Source organism: Apteryx rowi, unplaced genomic scaffold (genome assembly GCF_003343035.1).
Source record: "Apteryx rowi isolate R43461 unplaced genomic scaffold, aptRow1 scaffold_277, whole genome shotgun sequence".
NCBI lineage: Eukaryota > Metazoa > Chordata > Aves > Apterygiformes > Apterygidae > Apteryx > Apteryx rowi.
In genome coordinates this window covers 650,327-662,412 of record NW_020449163.1, presented here as the reverse complement: position 1 = coordinate 662,412, position 12,086 = coordinate 650,327, and the positions used below count along the sequence as shown (strand labels likewise).

The 12,086-nt window shown below is 36.2% G+C and overlaps 1 protein-coding gene across 2 annotated transcripts in view; it reads right to left on the bottom strand.

Annotated features, from left to right (window-relative positions):
• The window catches only part of TBC1D5 (TBC1 domain family member 5), a 309,786-nt gene that overhangs the window by 9,654 nt on the left and 288,046 nt on the right, over positions 1–12,086 (bottom strand). For both annotated transcript variants that reach the window (XM_026068628.1, XM_026068627.1), the window contains one exon: positions 404–483. In XM_026068628.1, the coding sequence (XP_025924413.1) occupies positions 404–483 (80 nt within the window). The remainder of the gene's footprint in view (positions 1–403; positions 484–12,086) is intronic.

Below are 12,086 nucleotides of genomic sequence, written 5' to 3'. Positions count from 1 at the left end.
TCATTTTATAGTACTTTTTCTTTACATTGAATAACATTCAAATGTCATTACATTTAAATAATGTGGTCAGAAGCATGTAGTACATGCTTAGTATGTACATTTTGCATCAAGAAAAATGATGGTGTTATTAATCCAGAACTTGGAATTGCACTGCCTCAGTTCTACTTTGATATTGCCACAACTTTTCAGGGGGAAAATGTGCAAGTCATTTGAACTCCTTACAGCTGAGTTTTACCTTCTAAATAAAAGTACTCTGCAATGCTTGATACATTAGTATTTGTAAAACAGCTACAACAGAAGACAAAACAGCAGTATAAAAAAAAAGAATAAAAAAGGAGGAAAAAAGAGAAAGGATTAATAGCAATGTGGGATACAAGAAGGTTAAGTTAATCAATAGCTATACCTGCTTCAAACCAGCCAGGGAAACCAGAATTTCATCTTCTTTTTCCAAGTGTTCTTGTAATATAACTTCCTGAATATTTCCTGCAACACCAAAAAAAGAGAAACTTCCTGAATAATCTCTAAGGTACTGCCAACTTTGAGTTGACTTATGTTCTCAGAACCAAATCCTGTGACTTGCAGACGCATTTTCACACACTGACCTAGATGGTGACAACTTCACTAGTTGTGGGGGTTAGGCCAAGCAAAGCTTGTCACTGCTGTCAAGGCTCCTACAATAACGCTATGATGCTGCCGGACTTCTATTGCCTGAATGTACCAATGGACTCTTGCTCTACTGGTCTCTAGAAGACAATTTGGCCTCTGTGGCTCACAGACTTGCATACATGTTTGATTCTGTGAATCCTTTGGAAGCTCTCAAGAACATTTACAGGAATCTGCTGAGCTCTTGGGATGGGTTAAGGTAGGAGGCTCAGCAATTTTAGTTCAGATCCTGTGGCCACTGCAGATGCTCGTTTTATATAACAAGACTGAAAATGTCATTCCCTATCTGACCCCTTTATATTAAGTAAAAGACCCAGGGCAGAGCAAAACCTCCTATCTGACAGAAAGTGTAGTACAGTACTGGCACTTCAGAAGACCCCTGTCTTCCCTACCTATAGACCAGTCCTGCAAGACTGCACTTCAGTACACTGGTATGTGGTGCTTGCTGGGGGCAGGGCTGGAGGCTGGCTAATACCTCAGAGATGGAGCCGTGACACACCATGTTGTGAAAATCCCAGGCAATGCTGTAAGCCAAACCAGTCCATAGCTCAGATAGTTCTGCAGACTCTTTAAGCCACGTTAGGTCCCTCCCCAGGCTCCTAACTCCTCCCTTCCCTTCACAGCAGTGATTCTCAGCAAACTGATTTACAGACTGAGATGGTATCTGTCAACTGAAGATGAAAGGATATTCTTTTGTGCCACTCCTGTCTTACTTGCATAGTGCTCAGTACAAATCCTTCAGTGACACTCGCTTGGGAACTATGCTTTGCTGGTCTGAATCGCAGTATCCCAGGTGTTCAACAATTAGAGCTTTGTATTGTTAATCCACACAAGCATTGCTTTTGTTTGTTTTTAAACACATCCTACATGTTGAGGGACCAAACCAGTGAAAAGCCAAAAACACTGTTACAGATTATGCTGACAAGGATGAATATGATGCTGCTGACAACTCTGACACAACACCAGGTTTCAAGGAAAAATATTGAGCAATTTGGCTTAAGTTTTGTGTTTACAGAATAAATAGTGAAAGCATGAGATGAAGGAGGCTGGACGAGGAGAAGATAGATTACAAGGAGAAAAGCAGATTTAAAACTTACGTATAAAGACAGAAGTTTGAAATTGTGGGTGGGCAAGAAAATCTGTAGTTGGTAAAAGTTAAGAACAGAAAGGGCAAAGAAGGGATAGGATCCAAGACTAAAGTGAATAAAAGAGGTTAGAGCCACAACAAGCAGTAGAAGATGGGAGTTCAAGAAAGAAGGTGTGATCAAGGTCAAGGGCAATGGTGGGGGGTATGATAACTCAGCTTTGCGTTAGCAGCCTATCTAAACAAGGAGATCCAAGTTTACATTATTTAGCACTTGTACCATAAAACAGCAGCAGTATCCTGCAGCAATGAAGTCAAACACAGTACACTTGAACAATATCAAGTACAAATCTTGAGACAAGCTATATCATAAAGACATTGCATTATGAAGGCTAGAAATAATGTAAAACATTATCTTTTAACAAATATGTAGCATCATGAATTGACAGAAAGAATAATTAATTCACCATTTTATTTATTGTTTTTTACATTGTATATCTTAATTGTCTAGTCTCTCAATTTGCTAAATAAAAGGTAACAGTATTTGCTGGCAAGTATTAAAATGTGTTACTTACAAAACTACTACTTTAAATCTTGACTTCCGCTGTTTAACAAGCAGTGCATAATTTTCTACTTCTTTTAAAAGGTTCAGAACTTTGAACATCAGAAGTCCAAAGTCCAAGTCCTCCTCAGCAGGTAAACAATGTTTAATCACAGCCCGAGTCACTGAATTCAACTGTCTTTTCCATTTCTCAGCATTAAAAAGATTTCTATAGTGTTTGATCCCCACATATATTAAAAATGTGCATTAAAAACTCAGGAATGCATAGTGACTAAGCAGATGGAGCAAGAAAATAATTCAAAACATGCCTCAAATCTGTTAAAGACCAAATGTTGGAAATTTAAAATATCAGGAAAAAAAGAGAAAACAAAAGCTGAAAGTCATTCTATATGATGTGGAAATAATCTACTATTACTTCTCTTCTTTATAGGTGTTTTTTAAGGTAGTATTTCAAAAGAATGAAAAAGAAAACATTATTTCTATATAAAAGAGCTGTAACTGTTTGAAAAGCCAATATATTGAGAAATGTCTAACAACTTATAAATAGAACTATGATAGTTAGCCAGCAGTAAATATTAATAAAAATGGTCATATCATCACATATTTACTTTAGCAAGATTAATAATGGATTTTAACACTAGTCTCAGGGGAAAAAATTAAGAGAGAAAAGACTGGAAATACAGTAAGATTTTTTAATCATCAATGAACTCAGCTGATTTTCTAAAGCTATTGCTTGAACTTGCAGTTTGTTTTAATGTGCAGCATGGCACGTCTTAGATATGTATTGCTTATTGTTTTTAATCAGTTAAAATGGTTAAAATGTATTTTTGAAAAAAAAATCACTCAGTTTGCTCCAAAACACTATTTTGGACTCAAGGAACACACTTCCTTTTAACACAGAAAAATGTGCCAAGATGCAAAGCACTATAATCAGGCACTTTTTCCCCCCAAGTACATAACAGGTGAGATGTAAGGTTATAGACTGGAATTTCTTTCAGTAGTACAAGGAAAGAGACTGAAAGTTTCCCTATGGAATTTCTCAATGGATTTTGCTTTTTCTAAGTGTGCCCTTGAAGTGTAAATGGCTTCTAATCTACTACCCTCATCCCTCTTGAATGCAGAATTTATTACCTACTAAATAAGTAAGTGATAAGTATGGAGCCCAAACTTATCCGTGCTCACTCTCCTTTTCCCCCAGCTAATGAGTAGAGAGGAATTAAAAATTTTGCCTCAGAAGAAAGGATAAAGTCGATCTGCATTTGCAAGAATGCCTTCGCCCCACATCCTCCTGTTGGGACCACCCTTGACGAGGCATTTGGGCTGGAAGCAGAGGTAGGAGGAAGAGGAGAGAGGGCAAGTGACTCGGTACGCACCTCTGCAGCCGCATTTCGGGGCCTCCCAGCCCTGACCCTCTCCTGGGGACACCTTGCAGGGCAGTGAGACTTAGCACTGAGATGAACAAGGAAACTAAGCTCTTGAGTGCAGACAAAAGCCTTTTCCTTTTATGTTACCCTCTCGTAGCTCAAAAGGTATCTTTATAACTGAAAACATTCTAAAAATACTAGCTCTGTTAGGAGTGCTAAGGAAGCAGTATATTTGATACGATACTACTCAGCTGAAGGACTTTCATATTAAGTAAACAGAGTTGTATCACTTAATTATTCTTCCTTCACAAGAGATGTTACTATGTTTTCTGAGAAACTTATGTGTATCAACAAATTGGCCATATATTGATTTTTTCCCTAGTGTTTTCCATATCTGACTGTCTATAATAAAACCTCACAGTTTTAATTAATACTTTTTCATAAAACAATAAACAACTTTTTGAAAAAAATAATGCAGAAGATATCAACTAGGAACTGAGAACACCTTCCTACCTGTAAAACAAACACTGACATGATGAATCAAAAAAATTGATTATGTGGCTTTTAGACTATTCAAAACCCAATTCAATCTGGTTATATGCTATAAATATCAATCTTACTGAGATAGCTGTTTTCATTCAAAATTCCATAGAACTTAAAGGATCATTGAATTCAACTAGTTTTGACTAGATTTGTTTTTTCTTTTAGCAAAATTTCATTTAGCTGCCGCCAAATGCTTTCCAGAGATTTCTGTTTCAGTGAAGTTCATCCCAGAGGAAGACAAAGGGTGAATTTTGCATCCCATCCTCTGAATGTCAGAGCACTGGTGTGAGATGCAGGAGATCCCAGACACACACGTTGCATGACTCTGGATTTGTTCCAGCGTAGCACAAAAAAAAGTGTAAGTTTTGCAAAATGAACTGTCAAACCCTGGTTGTACTTTTCAGAAATACTAGGGCCATAAAAGCAGTTACTCTTTTCAGAAGTCAGCTCCATTATCCACTACTGAGGCTACCCTCAACCAGGACACATAAGCTAGTGGACGTATTTTATATAATTGGTTAGAATTAAGTTTGGATACTCATTGTCAAATGAGCAGATTCCTTTATGTTTGACAGATATTGGACCAATTAATCAATAACTATTTCCTGATTAATACTGTGATAGACGGCCCAGATACACTTTAAAGGCAATTGGAGTTACAGAGGAATAATATGCAAATGATTGCATTTTTGTTCTTTTCTACAAAACACAGAAAACCAGGTATCTTGTAGTGATTTGGGTAGCAATAGGCTAGATGAAATAGCTGACGAATTAAGACAAAATGTATTTTTCATTTCCTACTCTTACACTTATCTCAAACTGTAAATAACTTCACACGCAAATTCACCATAAAGTAGTTATTTAATAAAAAATCCAGATTTCTATTTCCTCTCCCTAACTTAATTTCTAAAATTTAAACTCTTGAAGATATTCCATCATTCTCCGTCCAAAGATGAAAGAGTAGAATTATCCACAGCAGCTCCTAGCAGTAAAATTAGGGAAGGCTTATGCTCTTTGATGACTGAACTGCTACACATTGCATGATGATGTGCATAGTCACTGCTGACTTCCCCAACTAGGGAAAGCGGCTGTAAAAAATATTAGATTTAGAGGTCAAATTTCCTCTCTGAGGGTGGAAAAAGTGGTATGCTCAGCCTAATTATTTTAGTTGCCTATTAAATCAAATAGAATTGACTGAAAATTTAGCAGATGTTCAATACAGATTCTGCAAAAAAAACATCCAGAGCTGTGTTAAATGAAGACAGGCAGTGGCACTAGCAGGAAAACTAGTCTGTGGGAGACAAGGTCTTCTCAGGCATCTCTTCGTGTCTGTACACGTAGAAGAAACTTTAGAATAACTTTAATGTCCTTGTTCTCTTAGCTCTGTTTGCTCCTGTGCTTCCCCACTGCCTTTTTGAAGCACATCTGTCTCCTACTGATTTTCATTTTAACCTGGTCTATGGGGTCTTTCCAGGAAGATGACACCTGCTGAGAGAGGCTAACTAGAAATAGCTGCAAGCTGTATTGTGACTGCTGCCCTTCCAGTGCTAGCTCCTGATCAATGATTTGTAAATAATCAACAGTGCCAGAAGCATGTTAAATCTACTTTTTTCATCCTTGCCTGCCATTGCTGAGAACACTGTTCAAAGTGAGAATGTAAAAGCACACTCTTATTACTGAGGTAGTGAGCAGTAAAGAGAGATGACCTGTATTACTTCAGGTTTACATATTTCCAAAAAAGGAGAGGAAAAAAGAAAAAAAAAGGAAGAAAGTCCCCACAGATATCAACTCTGTTTCAGGCTACACAGCTACACAGTTACACATTCCAAATCTTTTGTCTGATCCTTTTTATGAAAGCAGTGTTTACAGAAAATACTTCCAACATTTCCTGTAGAGTGTACTAGTGATAGCACGACTTCTTTTTTTACTAATATTAGAAAACAGGAACATGTGGATTGGGAATTTAGCTTCTGTTAATCAAATTTCCTCAATAAAATTTTCACAATAAATAACTCATTTCTATTAGAACTGGACTGGGGTTTGAGCAGGAAAACATGTTCTCCATTCACACTTCTTTCTGTCATTAAAAATACAAGTGATAGGAGTTAAATTTCCTCCTCAAACTAAAGAGTTTGTGATTTTAGTGCTGATGAAGGCAATATCAGTAAGTAGCCTGGATTTCATTTACCTATCTCACTGTGTATGGCATCTGTTATTATAACAACCATGCATTATACTGAAAGCATCACTTAGTAATGTTTGAATGTCAAACATTTTCAGGATCTTAAAAATGTGAAGTATTAAATCCTTTGTGAAGTATTACATTGTTTAAAAAACACTTATTTTAATATAAATCGTGTATTTATGTAGTATGTACTTCTGATTCATCTATATGTGTCATGTGTAAAGCATCAACACTTTACCCAATATTTAATGTGCAGTAATACTTGTGACATCAGTTATTCTGTTACAGCAAAATACATGGTAATAAGTCACCAACTATCAACTCATAGCAATGCACAGAATCAAACTTGCAGAGGATGAGGTTGGAAGCGACCTTGAGGTCACTTTGTCCATCCTTTGCTTAAAGGCAGGATCTAACTATGAGCTATAATCGACACATTAAAAGCCAACCATGCTTAACGTGTATCTTATGTCCCCATCAGTGTCAAGATGCACCGGGAAAAGAGTGTATTCCCAGACATCCTGTGCCTGTAAAGAGAATATTGAAAAGCACAGGCACTGTGTCTCCCATGGCAGGTGATGGGGCATGCTCTTCTTATGCAGAGCTAATTTTTTTGGTGAAATTTTGGCCCTGATGATGATGACAGAAGGTACTACCCCGCCCTCCTTACATGAATGGACAGTGCTGATTATAATTAAGGCAAATGACATCCACATAGTAACCACTATTTCATGCACTACATATTCCTTCACCTGCATTCTGTTTACTAAAACTCTTTGCCCAACTCCTGCTAGCACCACCAGCTTCCGAGCACTTCCAAGCAATGTTTTCTTCTGAAAGCTCAAAGCAAGTGTTTTCTCCCTTGCCTTCTGTGGAATAGTTCTGTTCCTGTTGCTGTTTCCATTCCCTAGATATAAAAAAAATTACTGTGGTGTGAAGTGACAAGCAAATGAGAATTTGTCTTGCATAAGTGACAAACTTAATAGCTGTAAGAAATAGCAACTTATCCTAAGGGAAAACTTTACTATTTCACTTCCTTACAATCTAAACATTTCTTTCATACTGCACTAGATTGTAGATATTACACCTTAAAATTGTGATGGTTGTGTAAAAGACAGTTATTGTAGATCATGTGTAGGTTTCTAAAATGTGAAGTTTTCTGCTTCTTGTACAGCTGAACTCACTAACACTGTTTCTGATTTTACAAGCAGAATGATTTACTCAAATACCATTATGGTAAATGCCACATAAAAACCTGGATAGATTGAGAGTTTTGAAACCAAACATCCATAAATGTCTGAAATTCCACTTAAAGCATTTTTGTTTTAAAGGACATTTTCTATGATTCATGTCATATATAGAATAAATGGCAGCAAATTGTGAAAGCCGTTTTTAAAGCTTTCTATGACATCACTTTCTCCAYTAGAGAATTATGATATCTCAAACCTGTGTTAATAAAAACTTTGGAATATATCACCATGTGTTTTCCTTTAATTTATTACTGTTTAGATTTTTGCTTATTTGTACAAAAAATACTATTGCTGTTATTAGCTTCCATTTTGCTGCCAAGCTAATTACTTATGGTGAGGACTTACTGAAAAACACTGCACCCTAATTATTTCATTCCAGTTAGCTTTAGTTTTTGACCTGTATGAAGAAACTTGCCTAATGTCCAAGTATTATGCATCTGGCTATTCATGTGTGTGAAATAAGTACATCCTGCAGCATTTTGAGCTCTTTTCCACTGGAAACATTTTATTACCAATTGCTACAGTCACATACTTTATTTTTTTACAATTTAGGGTCACAGAATGTATGCTCAGATGTGACAGTAAATTAAAACCCTCATCCAGATTTAAGGCACAGAAAGTTGGAAAAGTGCTCACTTGACTCAAAAGAACTCCTTCAATGAACTAGTCATAATGCATCAAAACCTCAGACAACCTCCACATTTTTGATCAAATACATCAAAATTAAAATTATTTAAATATTTTACCTGACTGAATAATTGATATTCAATAACCATAACTGAATAACTTGCACTGGGATGTGTGTGTTGATTTTAGTTTGTGCAAGTTTTGCCTAAGTAAATAGCAATATATTGGACCATTACTGGTCAAAATATTGCATGTAAAATTCTACTTTGCATTTCTCGGTTAAAAAAAATACCCATACTTTCCTCTGCTCTGAAGCTGCTGAAACTGTGTTGCCATTCAAAAAAAGAATGTTGCAACTTATGTCCCATTAAAATCAACAGAATACCCATGATTTAAATCTTGGATAGTTTTTGATTCTTCTGAGGTGAACTGAACGTAAATGAAGACAATTAATACTGGCATAGGAGACAATATATACACCCAATATGCATTACCAGCTCAACTACTGTGGCTGCTCCCTCAGTGACTAATATGTTTCTCACAGCTATGCTAGCCTGGAAAAAAAGGCTAAAGCATCTAAATGCTAATAAAGACTACTTTTTATTAGGAAGGAGTACTCAGTTTGAAACAAGCACTTTCAATTTTAAGGTAGTGCAAACAGGAAATTCTGGACCCTGATTAAAACTATGGGGATTTTTCTGTTCTCTGTAGGGATAGTGGTTGCTATAGCAAAGAGATTTGCTTGAACTGCCATCTCCAGGAGGCAGGGAAGAAGGAGTGGGGGCGATTTATAAACCTCACTATGCATCATCCCAACCATTTTGTGTTTATTAACCCTGTGTATTCTATAACTTCTTTAAGTTTTTGAGTATGTTATGATTGTCCCTTGATTATTCCATCATTTAAAAAAATCTCAATCTACTATTAACTATATTTTCTCTGTTCATTACAAACTTGTTTCTAACCTTTTACACCTATGGCTTTTCTGTAACAGAAGAATACATTAGTGTCAAAGATGCTGTGAAAAGATGGGGCAGAACTGCTAAAATCAATGTTATGCTATTAGAGGCTTTTTAGGAATTCATGGAGTGTATTTGGATTTTGGGCAACATGACTGCAATTTTTTTATTTTAATTTTTTCATTTTATTGCCCTTGAGAAGTCTGATGTCAGAAATGAATGAAGAGTACAGTATACTCACAGTGTGAGTAGCTGCATATCAAATTGTCTGTCTGGTAGAAGAAACTGTAATTTACGCTAAACATTGATTTACACTGGAAAAAAAAAGAGTTATTGTGAGCTCTGAGACCTATTTGTATCGCTTATTCAGAAATCCTTAGGATGGATTATTGACAGTGGTGCTGGATCTGTGCCAGGATTCTAACTGAAAAGTAAAGTAATTCAAGCCGTGTAGTTACATCCCCATTAATGAAATAATTAGAAATACATGTAAAAGGAAAGTTATTTCCCTTTGTTTGCCTTAATTTTATTCCCTACACATTTCAGTGGCTTGTTCAGATTTGATTTCTGTTTGCTACCTCTGTATAGTTTTGAGTCATGACGCTGCTCTGTTCTGAAGATGGGGACTTTTCAATGTCACCTACCTACTGCAGTCCTCTTCAGCGAAAACAAGTCTTCTCTAGCGCCATTCAAGTAGCCCTCTGCCATTCATCTAATATGTCTAGACCTATCCTAGGAAATCAAATTTGTGCTAATTAACTGTTTCAGTCTTAATATATGTCTAACTCCTGGTACAAGGAAAGTACTGTGAACTTCTACAGTGCAAACAGATCTGTTGATGTGCAAACCAGATCCTCCCTTTTGCGTCATTGCACTGTGCTAGGGCAATACATTAATCTACACCGTGTTTTGCTGCATTCTAAAAATGCCATTCAAATTAAGGGTTTAATTCTCAAACTGCAATTTTATGGAAAGAGATAAATTTTAAATTGTTCTCCCTGAACAAAGAAAGAGAGAGAGTAAACGAGGTATTCTGTTATATTTTGTGAATCATCCATGTGAGACAACTACACTAGTTTATTTTATGATGCAGTTGGTTATAAAGTTGTAAATATTGTTTTTAATTTAAAGCAGTGTCTTTTTTAAAGTCTGTTTAACTTTAAGAAACAAGATAAACCACTACAGCTTGTGGGAACTAATACATTTTGCTAGTCAGGCAAATTTATATTTCAAAATCAAAGAAGTTACATAAGGCTTGTCCATTTGATGGCATGTATTTGAAATGATGGGGCACTATGAAAGGCTACACAAGTGTGAAGAGTGAAAGCAACATATCACAGCCCTGCTCACCTGGTTGGTATTATACAACATGATTATAATGCGTTAAATCAAAGGCAGACCTTGAAGAAAACAGAACAGTGGCAACAATCAGGCTCAGCCATAAGAATACCAAAGATCTTTATGGAAATAATGGGGAAATTAACAATTTAGTCATGACAAAACCTAGCTTCTATCAAGGTTTTTTTCCTCAAAACTGGAGATCAGAAGAGAAATCAATGCCCAGGAGATGCTGGGAAGGAAGAGGTGGACTGTCAGTGTCCAACAGCAGCAGGGAGATGTTCACTATGCCAATGGAAGGAAGCAGCAGGCTGATGGAAGAAAGAACTGTGACAGGAATTTGCTAAAACTTGCAAGGAAAGATGTTAATTTAGGTAATGATGAGTTGTATAAGCTTTAATATTTTAATCTTCTCTGCTTCATGAAGACTACCGGGGTAAAAGGATTTATAGATGCCTACCACAGTTGGACTGCTGGGATTAACACAGTTGACGCAGAAAGAAATCTACACTTTTATTGTTCCTACATATATCTAAACAGAACATGCACAGAAGCAGGAGTCTGAAACCCAAACTATACAACAAATATTTGTTTCACAGTAACCATTCCTGTATTTAGTTTAATAAACTTGTTAATGTTCTTTATTTGTATGGGATTTTTTATAGAGTATTTTACATCTTTTTTCTTATCCAAGGAACAATCCCCTTAGACTCACAGCGCTGCATTCGATGTGGCATTTTTTACTTCCAGCACCTCTAATCACACTGGGTTTATAAAGTATGGATTATATTATGTATGTCCCAAGCATAAGGGAACTTATTTAATGCACTTATTACCTCAGTGAATAATAAAGTATCTCATTTCAACCCAGGGCAGCAAAATAATTTCCATTTCGGTTTATCCATACAAAAGTTTCATAACCTTTAATCCTATCCCATGAAACATAAAACAAGAATTCAGTACTACATTGCACACATTTTATAACTACTGCATCCAGATCTATACTGGGCAACACATCAGCTTCTAAATAACCAGCAATTAAGCCAACTTTATCCTCTCCCTCCCTCACTGCAAATGATTTTTATAATAATCCCTGTAATAATTCCACTGACTGTTAAAAGTGGAACAGATGAAGTCTTATAAGCCTATCTAATTAAGCTTTTAAAGGTGCTATTTCACACAATCACTAAAATTATACTAGCAACTGTATCCTATAAGTTTCTGATCATGTGTTTTTACATTTTTCATTTCTTGCTCATTGTGTTTGCAATAATCACAGTGAAAAGGTGGCTTTGAACCATGTTGAATAAGCCTTCCAAATAGTGTTTGTCYGGGAGATGTCAGGCAATGTAATGTGAATCTTACAATTGACAGCACTGCCTGATGACCGTGGCAGGGACATGTCCTATGATCTCATCCAAAGAGCTCTATGTGAACAATAAATCATCTGGTTAGGTAAAACACTAGCTTTCATTTTTTGTCAGTGTGATGCCATAACTTCCTGGCATTTT